Source organism: Otolemur garnettii, unplaced genomic scaffold (assembly GCF_000181295.1).
Source record: "Otolemur garnettii isolate 467f Iridium unplaced genomic scaffold, OtoGar3 scaffold00007, whole genome shotgun sequence".
Classification (NCBI taxonomy): domain Eukaryota; kingdom Metazoa; phylum Chordata; class Mammalia; order Primates; family Galagidae; genus Otolemur; species Otolemur garnettii.
This window is the reverse complement of record NW_003852402.1, coordinates 7,142,179-7,151,523: the sequence shown is the minus strand read 5'-3', so window position 1 is coordinate 7,151,523 and position 9,345 is coordinate 7,142,179. Positions and strand designations below refer to the sequence as shown.

Genomic DNA, 9,345 nt, shown 5'->3' with positions numbered 1-9,345 from the left:
CTTGAGCCCAAGAGTTGGAGGTTGCTGTGAGCTGTGATGCCACGATACTCTACCCAGGGGGACAGCTTGAGGCTCTGTCTCAAAAAAAAAAAAAAGATGGGCAGTCTGAGGCTGAGGGGCTTGCCTGCCTCTCTACCTCCAGCCCATTTGCCTTTTTAACAAAGGAAAAGCAGGCCTCAGACTCAGAGCCTTTAAAGTGGCAACAGCATCAAATTAGAACTCAGTAACACTATTTCATTTCCTTTATTGTAAGGAATGGCAGTTTTCCATTTATAGAAGTAATGTCTCCTTTGAAATCACTTAAAAAGTTAGCTGACTTGAAGAAATTATCAGGGACTGGCACAGAGGCTTATGCTTGTAACCCCAGCACAGAGGCACCTTGAAGGTTTGGACACAGGTTGGGGGTGTGGTTGTGTCAGAAGCAGCTTGTCCAAACCAGCCAGGGCTTGCACGCCCTGCGGATCTCACCTTCAACTCTGACTTCTTCTCTAAGGCCTTGGCAATGACCCTGGCTGCTTCGACGCCCACCGTGTTGCCCTCTAGACGTAGAGCCTCTAATCCATCAAAGTCTTCAATCTCTTTAATCACGTCTTTAGCTGCCAGGGATGAAAAAACAGAACCTTGAGCTTTTGGAGTCATAAACAGCTAAGGCAGAAGAGATTAAGTAACACCAGGCCACTCAATGGTTACGTACAGTGCACCTACCCCATGCTGAGCCGTGGCATACACAGGAGAAATAGAATGGCTCACAGTCGAGAAGGGGACAGAGCTATGCAAACAATTCCTCTATAATGAGTGCTAAAACAAAGCATGTATATTTCACTTTGGGGGTTTAAAAAAACTTTTTTTTTTACACACTTAGAAGTTCTTACCAATGGGTACCTATATTTGTTTTTTTGAGACGGTCTCAAATTAGCGACTTGGGTAGAATGCCGTAGCATCACAGCTCACAGCAACCTCAAACTCTTGGGCTTAAGCAATTCTCTTGCCTCAGCCTCCCAAGTAGCTGGGACTATAGGCACCCACCACAACGCCGGGCTTTTTTTTTGAGACAGAACCTCAAGCTGTCACCCTGGGTAGAGTGCTATGGCATCACAGCTCACAGCAACCTCCAACTCCTGGGCTTAAGTGATTCTCTTACCTCAGCCTCCCAAGTAGCTGGGACTACAGGCACCCACCACAACGCCCAGTTGATACCACAACACTCTACCAAAGTCAACAAAATGAGACTGTCTCAAAGAAAAAAAAAAACAGAAAAAGAAAAAGGAGCCAGGCACAGTGAGTGGCTCACACCTATAATCCTTCCACTCTGAGAGGTCTAGGCACATGGATTGCCTAAGCTCACGAGTTCCAGACCAGCCTAAGCAAAAGCAAGACCCTGTCTCCATTAAAAATAAATAAATAAAAATAAAAATAGAAAAACTAGGCTCAGCGCCTGTAGCTCAGTGGTTAGCATGCCAGCCACATGCACCAAGGCTGGCAGGTTTGAGCCTGACCTGACCTGGGCCTGCTAAACAATAACAACAACAACAACAACAACAAAAAAAAAACCCAGCTGGGTGATGTGGCAGACACCTGTAGTCCCAGCTACTCGGGAGGCTGAGGCAGGATGATCACTTGAGCCCAGGAGACTGAGGTTGCTATAAGCTGTGATTCCACAACATAGTGGAACATGGTGGCAACACAGTGAGACTCTATCTCAAAAAAAGAAAAACTAGCCAGGTGTTATTGCAGACATCTGTAGTCCCAGCTACTCGGGAGGCTGAGGCAGGATGATCACTTGAGCCCAGGAGACTGAGGTTGCTGTGAACTAGGCTGATGCCACAGCACTCTACACAGGGCAACAGAGTGAGACATTGTCTCCAAGAAAAAAAAAACTCCAGCTCTGCTACTTACCACATGTGTAGTTTTGAGCAAGTTACTTAAGTCTCCTAAGTCTTTTTTCCTCATTTATAAAACAATAACATTCCCACCCACAAGAATAATGTGAGGCTCAAAAGAGGTAAAAGCACACAGAGGACCTTTATATATCTTCAGGCCCTATAGAGATCTTAGGACCATTCCTAACAACACAGCACTCAGCAATCTCTGATCTGGGGGAGGGGAACAAGGCTGCCTACACAAAGTGACAACCAGGCAAGTCCAGACCAGTTTCCCTGGTTGGGCCACAACCCTGAGTACTGATGTAAGTACATGTACTCTTAGATGCTGGAGGATTCCGGGTTGCTCAGTGCCAGCTGACCCTTGGCCAGGCATGAAAAGACAGGGTGTATTTTCTGGTCCCTAGTTCTCTGTGGTCCTCGTGCTTGTACACACACACAGGCACATCCATCCCTCTCCCAGGGGCATCTGGTTGCATGAACCAGCACCTCCCAGGAGGGCGCCAGATTGCTGTTTTACTGCAGCTCCACAAAGGCCTCAGCACTGGAGGCAGCAGCAGATATTCCCTGACTCATCTGGGATGATGGAGGTAAAGGGAGGATACACCAGACCTGAAGTCAGAAGTCAGGTGCTATACCCTGGGTCTGCTGCTAACCGTGGCTCCTGGTTACCTCTCCTCCTTCTGAGAGATAAAGGCATCCTACACAAAGGGATACCCACTGCAAACACAAAGAGCAGCAGGGGAGCCTGCATGTGCTCCCGGGTAAATGATCTTTCAGCCTCACTGTTAGAAGAGGCCCAGTGGTACCTCTCAGAGCCTGACAACTCTTGAGTGTTCAGGGCACTCCAGTCCTTCCCCTCTACAAGAACTCACCATCTTCTGCAGTGTTGAGTTTGAGGCTCTTGCCCTTGAAACTCAGTTGTCCCCCAGCCACCTGGGTTTTGGCCAGTGTCTCTGCCAACTTGGCAATGTCTTCAGAGGCCATGTTGGTCACAACAGTGGGCTCCCCTGGAGATCTGCAAACTGAGGAGGCCAAAGGTTTATTAATAAAGAGGAATCTCTAGGTTCGGCACCTATAGCTCAAGCAGCTAAGGCACCAGCCACATACACCAGAACTGGCAGGTTTGAATCCAGCCCAGGCCCACCGAATGACTATAACCAAAAAATAGCCGGACGTTGTGGCAGGTACCTGTAGTCCCAGCTACTCGGGAGGCTCAGGCAAGAGGATCACTTAAGCCCAAGAGTTTGAGGTTGCTGCAAGCAGTCACGCCACAGCACTCTACCTAGGGCGACAGCTTGAGAGTCTGTCTCAAAAAAAAAAAAAAAAGAAGAAGAAGAAAGAGTAATCTCCTGGGGGCCCTGGTAGTGAAGGCAGGGTAGGACACCAGCTATTGTCAGGGGCCTGACTCCCTCTCCACCTGCTATGAAGATGCTGAAATCTAAACCACTGGGAGAAATGCAAATAGCATTAGGGAAAAAACAATTCTAGAAAGGTGGAAGAGACAGTAAAAGAGCAGAAAAATCAGGTTTTAGCCTGGGAAGCTTTACTACCTCGCTATAACTCCCCCTCTACCAAACTGCCCCAGCTGGAACACCCAGCAAAAGCACGTGAATCGCCCGTTCCCCAGATTGCCCCATGAATGGCAGTCAAGTCCTAAACCAACGGCTACCAAGGGTCTGCCCCAAGAACACACCTGTCTGATCATCTTGGCTACTCTCTGTTTGAGGGTCCCACTCCTCAAACAGGACATAGATGGCTAAGGGATCCAGGTCATCCATCCCAGGGAATGCCCCACCATCCACGCTGGCATGACTCTGGGGGTGGGGCACAGGGGTCACCCCACTGCACTTCTGATTTCAGCACTGGCCAAGAGACTGGGCAGGCCATGGTGGCCCTCAGGGTTCCTAGGAGACCAAAGGTATCTACATCACAACAGCCACCATCACAATAGGCCAGGGACAAAGTTGAGGGAAAAAAGAGTTTCCAGCCTGGGGCTGAGTAGGCTGAATGGATAACTCCACCTCCCCTTTGGGGAAGGGAAGAGAATGAAGGGAAACCAAGGAAAAGTAGTATTGGGGGACAAACAGGATGTAGTGCCCACAATCTCCTCACCATGGATACAGCTGTGGCAGGGTAGGCCCCTCATCCTCACACCTCCCGGGCTTCCTGTGGACTCAAACAGCCAGTTTCCCATCCCTTCTTATTTTATCCCTTACCACCCTGGTTTGTCTATATCTGTTTATCAATAAGCATGAATTATTATTGAGTAAGGCCTCCACTCCTTCATGTGACAACACATTTATTGCGTACTTCTATGTGCTAGACAGAAGTAAAGCAGTAAAGAAAACAAAAATCTTGCCCTCTTGAAGCTTGTGTTATAAATGAGATATTTAGTATGTTAGACAGTGATAAAAAATAGAGACGGGGTCAGCAGTTCTCTTTTGGGAGGAGTTGCAATTTAAAGTGGAATGCTTGGCTCCGCGCCTATAGCTCAACCGGCTAAGGTGCCAGCCACGTACACCTAAGGTGGTGGGTTCGAATCCCCAGCCCGGACCCGCCAAACAACAATGATGGCTGCAACCAAAAAATGGCCGGGCGTTGTGGCGGGCGCCTGTGGTCCCAGCTACTTGGGAGGCGGAGGCAGGAGACTCGCTTGAGCCCAGGAGTTGGAGGTTGCTGTGAGCTGTAATGCCACGACACTCTACCCAGGGGGACAGCTTGAGGCTCTGTCTCAAAAAAAATAAAAATAAAAATAAAAATAAAGTGGAATGCTTAGAGAAGGCACTATTAGGGAAGACTTAAATAAAGACTTGAAGGGTAGAGGGACTGGCTTTGCAGACATCTGGGGGAACAGTGTTCCTGAAAAGGGAACAGCAAATGCAAAGGCTCTTGTGGGGAAAATGAGGCTGGACCCCAGAAAGGGAAGAAAAAATAAGGTAAGAGAAAAAAGAGTTAAAGAGGGGCCCAATTCACAAAGGCCATTTGAGGAACTGTGGCTTTCACTCCAAGTGACAAGGAGGACCATTGGAGAGTTTCTAGCAAAAAGGAATGATCCAACCTCCACATTTTGACAGAATCACTCTATCTACATAGGGCCTGGCATGTAGAAGGTGCTCAACACAACAATGGGATGAAACTGAATAAAATCTCACCAGAAATCCCACTACCTCCTGCAGTCCTGGGATGGCACAATTTGAGGCTATAATAGTGGTGGTAGGGATGGGCTAGGGACATAGAACTTCTCAGCTGGAAGAGGGCCCATTCCCCAGCCCTGGATGCACACGCACTTCCCAACACCTAGCTACTTTAAATACTAAAAAACTGGAGCACAGAGATATGAGTTGATTTGTCTAAGGTCAGCAAGGGTGAGCGGCAAAGCAAAGACAAACGGTTAATATGGAAACGTCCCCTCCCTTCTCCGCAGCAACATCGGAGACTCCCTCAGGTGCACATCCACGCTCGTGCACAGCGTCGGCGGTGACTCACACCGATCCCAGGAACAGCGACGCGGGCCCGGTTCCCCCGCGGGCGGGGGCCTATTGGGAGCCGGCGGATGGTGGCGACACGGGAACGCAAGCGGTCCTTGACAAGTGGGCAGCGCGGGAGTCCCATATGTGCTGCCCGGCGGACTCGCACCGCCTCCAGCTGACATCGATGCTAACACGATGCTAGCTGCTCCTGGCAGCTTTGGGCTAGGCGGCTCAGGCGAGTCAGACGCCTTCTCCAGGCCTCAGTTTCCCCACTTGTGAAAGGGGACACCGCCACTCAGCGCCCCGACTTCCTCCAACACCCCCTCAGAGCTCGGCCGTCGGAGGCGCAACGGAGAAGGCCGAGGGGGCGCACACCTTCCTCGTCCAGGTGCAGGGCCGCTCCGCACCCCTACCCCCATCCCAGGGGACAGGATGACAGGGAGAAGGGAGATGGACCCTGACCCTACCGTAAATAGGCGGCACCCCAGCGTGGGGCAACCAGAGCGCGCGCGTCCGCTCGGCGGGGCGGGGAGCAATTTAGGGTCCGGGTCAGGTCAGGTCGGGGTCGCCACCTCCGGGTCCAGCGGCCCCGATGCCCAGCCCTCCAGTCTATCCGCCCTGCCGGGGCAGCTCGTCACGGCGTCTCCGCCACCACCTGCTCTCCGCACGGCGGCGGATGATGGCGGAGGAGGAGGATTTTGAAAGCCGGCAGTTTCTTTCCTCGCATTTGATTTGTCGGAGGCCCGGGCGGGCCGGCACCGCCCGCGCGCGCGGCCTGTCGGGTGCGGTAGTCCAGTGCCCGGCGCGGGCCGCGGCGGGGCGCGCTCGCGGACTACCCGTCCCAGGGCGCCCCGCGTCCCGGTGCCGCCACCGCCACCGCCTGGCTCCCCTCCCTTTTCAGCTTCTGGTTCTTTCTCGCGGCCAGCGCAAGGCGGGGGTCCGCGGCCTGCGCCCGGGGGACTACGACTCCCCCAGTGCTCTGCGCCCGCGGCCAGGCCCTTAAGGAGGCTGCGATCCAGGGCGCCGCTGGGACTGGGCGGCAAGAAATAGGCACCCGTTTCCTGAAAGGAAAAGACTCCCTTTCTCTGTCCCATGAAATTGAAAGGCTTCCACATACATATCCTCAAATTACTTGATAATCAAAAAAGGAGAAATAGTAAGTCCATCGTAGACAAACTGCGGAAGGCAGCTTAACTTTTTGGTCCAGCTAACATCAGTGACAGGACACACTGACATCCATTGCACGCTGCCTTCTGAAGGACACAGCGTTACCGTCTGTCAACAATGCATAAAATTAATCCCGAGAAAACAGCAGAGAAACCCAAGCGAAGGGACATGCTTAGGTACAAAATAACTGGTTTATGCTCTTCCAAGAAAAGCTGAGGAAATGTCAAAGAAAGGAAATGTCAAAAGGGAGGATCATTTGAGATTATGAGTTCAGGGGCGGTGCCTGTGGCTCAAAGGCATAGGGCGCCAGCTCCATATGCCGGAGGTGGTAGGTTCAAACCCAGCCTGGCCAAAAACTGCAAAAAAAAAAAAAAGAGTTCAGAGACAGCCTAAGCGAGAGCAACCCTCCCCACCCCATCTCTACAAAAACATTAAAAAATCACCTGGGCGTAGTATCACGCACCTGTAGTCCCAGCTGCTTGGGAGGCTGAGTCAGGAGGATCACTTGAGCCCAGGAGTTAGTGGTTGCTGTGAGCTATGGTTAAGCCCCTGCTCTACCCGAGATGACAGAATGAGACCCTGTCGTTAAATTTTTGAATTAAATTAAATTAAAAAGACAAGGGGCGGGCTCGGTGGCTCAGCCTGTAATCCCAGAACTCTAGGAGGCCAAGGCAGGTGGATTGCTTAAGCTCAGGAGTTCAAAACCAACCTGAGCAATATCGAGAACCCATCTCTACTAATAGAAAAACTGAGGCAAGATGATCACTTGAGCCTAAGAGCTTGAAGTTGCTGTGAGCTATGACAGCACAGCACTCCACTCAGAGTGCCAAAGTACAACTCTGTCTCAAAACAAATCTGATTATGCTCAGTACTTGTAGTCAGCGGCTAGGGCGCCAGCCACATACACTGAGTTTGAATCCAGCCCGGGCCTACCAAACAACAATGACAACTACAACCAAAATATAGCTGGGCATTGTGGCGGGTGCCTATAGTCACAGCTATCTGGGAGGTGAGGCAAGAGAATTGCTTAAGCCCAAGAGTTTGAGGTTGCTTAAGCTGTGATGTCACGGGACTCTACCAAGGGCAACAGCTTAAGACTGTCTCAAAAAAAAAAAAAACTAATTAATTAATTAAAAAGACAACTAAGTGTAATAGGTGAACCTGGATCCACTCCTCGGTGAGTAGGTGGTGATTGCTACAAAGGACAACATAGAAACAGTTAACAAAATCTAACTGTATATTAGATGATAGTAAATCAGTGTTAAATTTATTGATTTTTCTTGTGATACTGGGTTATGTAAGAGACTGCCCTTGTTCCTGGGAGGAAATGCTGAAATAATTGGGGATGAAGGGGCATGACATCTTCAACTCACTCTGAAGTGGTTAAAAGAAATGTTTGTGGCTTGGCACCTGTGGCTCAAAGGGCTAAGGTGCCAGCCACATACACCTGAGCTGGCGGGTTCGAATCCAGCCTGGGCCCGCCAAACAACAGTGATGGCTGCCACCAAAAAATAGCCAGACATGGCGAGCACCTGTAATCCCAGCTACTTGGGAGGTTGAGGCAGGAGACTCACTTGAGCCCAGGAGTTGGAGGTTGCTGTGAGCTGTGATGCCACAGCACTCTACCCAGGGCGACAGCTTGAAGCTCTGTCTTTAAAAAAAAAGAAAGAAATGTTTGTATATACATACACCAAGAGATGGTACAAATAAGGCAAAATGTTAATAAGTGAAGCTGGGCAAAGAATATATGGGAGTTCTATAAACTTTTTTTTTTTTTGAGACAGAGTCTCACTATATTATCCTAGGTAGAGTGCTGTGGCATCACAGCTCAAAGCAACCTCAAGCTCTTGGGCTTAAGCGATTCTCTTGTTTTACTCTCCCAAGTAGCTGGAACTACAGGTGCCCATCACAATGCCTGGCTATTTTTTTGTTGCAGTTGTCAATGTTGTTTAGCAGGCACCTGGCCCAGCCCCGGTGCATGTGGCCATTGCCCTAACCACTGAGCAACAGGTGCCAAGCTTCTATAAACATTTTTGTAACTTTTCTGTAGGTTTGAATTTAAGTATAAAAACACAAATAGGGCTGAGTGAGGTGACATACCCCTGTAATCCCAGCACTTTGGGAGGCAGAAGGAGGAGGATCCCTTGAGCCCTGGAGTTGGAGGTTGCAGTGAGCTATGATCCCACCACTGCACTCCAGCCTGGGCAACAAAGTAAAGCCCTGTCTCAAACACACACACACACAACAAATACCTTTTCTTTTCTTTTTTTCAAAAAAGACAGGTTTTTGGTCGGGTGCCATCCCTCATACCTATAATCCTAGCACTCTGGAAGAATAAGGTGGGAAGATCACTTCAGCCCAGGAGTTCATGACCAGCCAGAGCAAGAGTGAGACCCTATCTCAACAACAACAACAACAACAAAAACAGATAGAAAGAAAGAAAAATTAGCTGGCCATGGTGGCAGGCACCTGTAGTCCAGCTACTCAGGAGGCTGAGGCAGGAGAATTGTTTGAGCTCAAGAGTTTGAGGTTGCTATCAGCTGTGATGATACCATTGCACTCTAGCTGGGGTGAAAGAACAAGACCCTGTGTCAAAAAGAAAAAAAGGGGGTATTCTATGTTTCCCAGTTGTCCTCAAATGCATAGGCTCAAGGAGCATGCTACTTACTCTTTTTTTTTTTACAAGGAGCTTTTTAACCATTATATATCGGAACCTCTGAAAGTTGGCCACCCAGGCTCAGCGCCTATAGCTCAACCGGCTAAGGCGCCAGCCACGTACACCTAAGGTGGCGGGTTCGAATCCCCAGCCCGGACCCGCCAAACAA

The 9,345-nt window shown here is 50.0% G+C and overlaps 1 protein-coding gene across 4 annotated transcripts in view; it reads right to left on the bottom strand.

Annotated features, from left to right (window-relative positions):
* RANGAP1 (Ran GTPase activating protein 1) overlaps positions 1-6,031 on the bottom strand; it is a 25,428-nt gene extending 19,397 nt beyond the window's left edge. Inside the window, exons 1-3 of one of the 4 annotated variants that reach the window (XM_012801190.2) lie at positions 5,821-6,031; positions 2,756-2,905; positions 469-596 (exon numbers count right to left, since the gene is read on the bottom strand). In XM_012801190.2, coding sequence (XP_012656644.1) covers positions 469-596; positions 2,756-2,867 — 240 coding nt within the window. In that variant the 5' untranslated portion in view covers positions 2,868-2,905; positions 5,821-6,031. Of the gene's footprint in view, positions 1-468; positions 597-2,755; positions 2,906-3,071; positions 3,085-3,995; positions 4,356-5,371; positions 5,767-5,820 lie in introns of those variants that run through there. The other 3 variants (XM_023509213.1, XM_003783165.3, XM_023509214.1) reach the window with 3 other exon arrangements.
* Between the last annotated feature and the right edge of the window lie 3,314 nt (positions 6,032-9,345).